Below are 2027 nucleotides of genomic sequence, written 5' to 3'. Positions count from 1 at the left end.
GTCTAGATGTGATGAATGCATGAATAAGTTTTTCTGCATCATTTTTGGACAAGATGTTTTTAGTTTTAGTGATATTACGCAGGTGGTCGAAATTTAAAATTTTAAAATTTTAAACATTTTTTTAAAATAAAATTCACCCCAGGGAAGACAAGTGTTGCTCTTACTTACATTTTTTTTAAATGAAGGTTTTGTGGTGTTAAAAAGTCTCATGAATACCAGGGAACCTTGGCTCTGACCCTTTTGTCTCTTCATGCTAAAAATCTTWAATGGGAGTTTTAGGTTCATTATGTGCACAGTAAGGACACATTTTAATATTCTCCCCCATTGGTTGCATCAATTGCTTGTAAAATTTATAGTTATTGTCCATTATCTGTTACAAAAAGCAGAAGGCCAAAGTTAGGTTAGGGATGTGCAGACTTTAAATATTGCCAAAATGGGCAGAAGTAACACATCAGAAATATGCCTCCAAGTTTTACCAGTGACTTTGCAATGAAATATTGCAATGAAACATAAAATACGTATCTTGTTTGCCTCGATTTTTGGCTTCAACATGGATATAAGACAGTGCCAAAATCATCAGTCATGTTCATGGGCTCTGCTATGCTTCCATCTATCATTTTTTTAATTATCTTTTTTTGTCTTTGTCATGCCATATTTTATTATGCCACCATAATTTCCCCCCGCGAGGATTAATAAAGTCTGTCTCCATACAGGATCTCGCTTATTCGTAACTGTGAGAAGCTGCCAGCCCAGGAGCACTTTATTGTTCAGGAGTACCTGGACAAGCCATTTCTGATGGAGGGCTACAAGTTTGACCTGCGCATCTACATTCTGGTCACTTCCTGTGACCCGCTTCGCATTTTCCTTTACAACGACGGCCTGGTTCGTATGGGCACAGAGAAGTACCATGCACCCACCGAGGCCAACCTGGTGAGTCACTGATGCTGACCTTACAGTTTAGGATTAGCACTGAAGCCTCTGTGCATAAAACAATGTGCAACAACCTCTTTTAAATAATAATATTACAATAAAACTTACCTTGAAATCAAAATACTGGTGTACACCAGGGCTTAAACATAGATAGTGAATTTTTTTTTGCATCTATTGTTCAGTGAAAAATGATAGTAGACACACAAACAATGAGAAAACATTGGAAAAGAGTAATCTACAAATGATCAAAAAGCATGGATTTACTTTTATACACAGTCAGCAGAGCAAAATGCACACTGCTTCAGTTTAGGGCCAATATTGTTGCCATACACACACATGCACACGCAGACTGTGCAGACATACTGTATACACAAAGCTGAGCAAAACTGTCCACATACCAGATGTATCTTGTGATATCAAACCATTCATATTTGCCTCGAGGTTCTGCACCTGCTGAGGCACAGACTGTTGCAGATAAAAGGATGTCCACACACTCGCACACACACCGACCCACACAGCTTCTTATCAAGCATGAAGTTTGCTAAAATTTTGAAAACACACACACACTCACAAAGACATCCTGGTCGATTTGGGAAACAGAAGTTTGTATTGTCTTACCAAGAGTGTGACACATGATGGAGTGAGGCATGCCGTGGAGATGGATGTTCAGTTGCCCGGGGAGTGGTCTTCAGACAGACAGCAGGGGTTGGAGTAGCCTGCAGGCGAAGCATTAAATCCTTGTTGGCTAATGACATAGATGTATTGTATTTAAGTACGAGGAAATTACGAGACTTTTAAAGTAAATAGTCATAAATAGTAAACAGTTATTGACAAACTGAAAGACTATGTACAGTGGGGAAAATAAGTATTTAGTCAGTCACCAATTGTGCAAGTTCTCCCACTTAAAAAGATGAGAGAGGCCTGTAATTGACATCATAGGTACAGTGGGGAAAATAAGTATTTAGTCAGTCACCAATTGTGCAAGTTCTCCCACTTAAAAAGATGAGAGAGGCCTGTAATTGACATCATACGTAGACCTATGAGAGACAAAATGTGAAATTTTTTTTTGAGAAAATCATTTTGTCTGACTTTTAAAG

At 38.4% G+C, this 2027-nt stretch overlaps 1 protein-coding gene across 6 annotated transcripts in view; it reads left to right on the top strand.

Moving 5' to 3' along the window:
* The window catches only part of ttll7 (tubulin tyrosine ligase-like family, member 7), a 95856-nt gene that overhangs the window by 22331 nt on the left and 71498 nt on the right, over window positions 1–2027 (top strand). For all 6 annotated transcript variants that reach the window (XM_014000034.1, XM_014000043.1, XM_014000048.1 and 3 more), the window contains exon 7: window positions 714–930. In XM_014000034.1, coding sequence (XP_013855488.1) covers window positions 714–930 — 217 coding nt within the window. The remainder of the gene's footprint in view (window positions 1–713; window positions 931–2027) is intronic.

The sequence above is a fragment of the Austrofundulus limnaeus genome, unplaced genomic scaffold (genome assembly GCF_001266775.1).
Source record: "Austrofundulus limnaeus strain Quisiro unplaced genomic scaffold, Austrofundulus_limnaeus-1.0 Scaffold8, whole genome shotgun sequence".
NCBI lineage: Eukaryota > Metazoa > Chordata > Actinopteri > Cyprinodontiformes > Rivulidae > Austrofundulus > Austrofundulus limnaeus.
The sequence above is the reverse complement of the archived record's forward strand: the minus strand, read 5'-3'. Positions and strand labels throughout refer to the sequence as shown.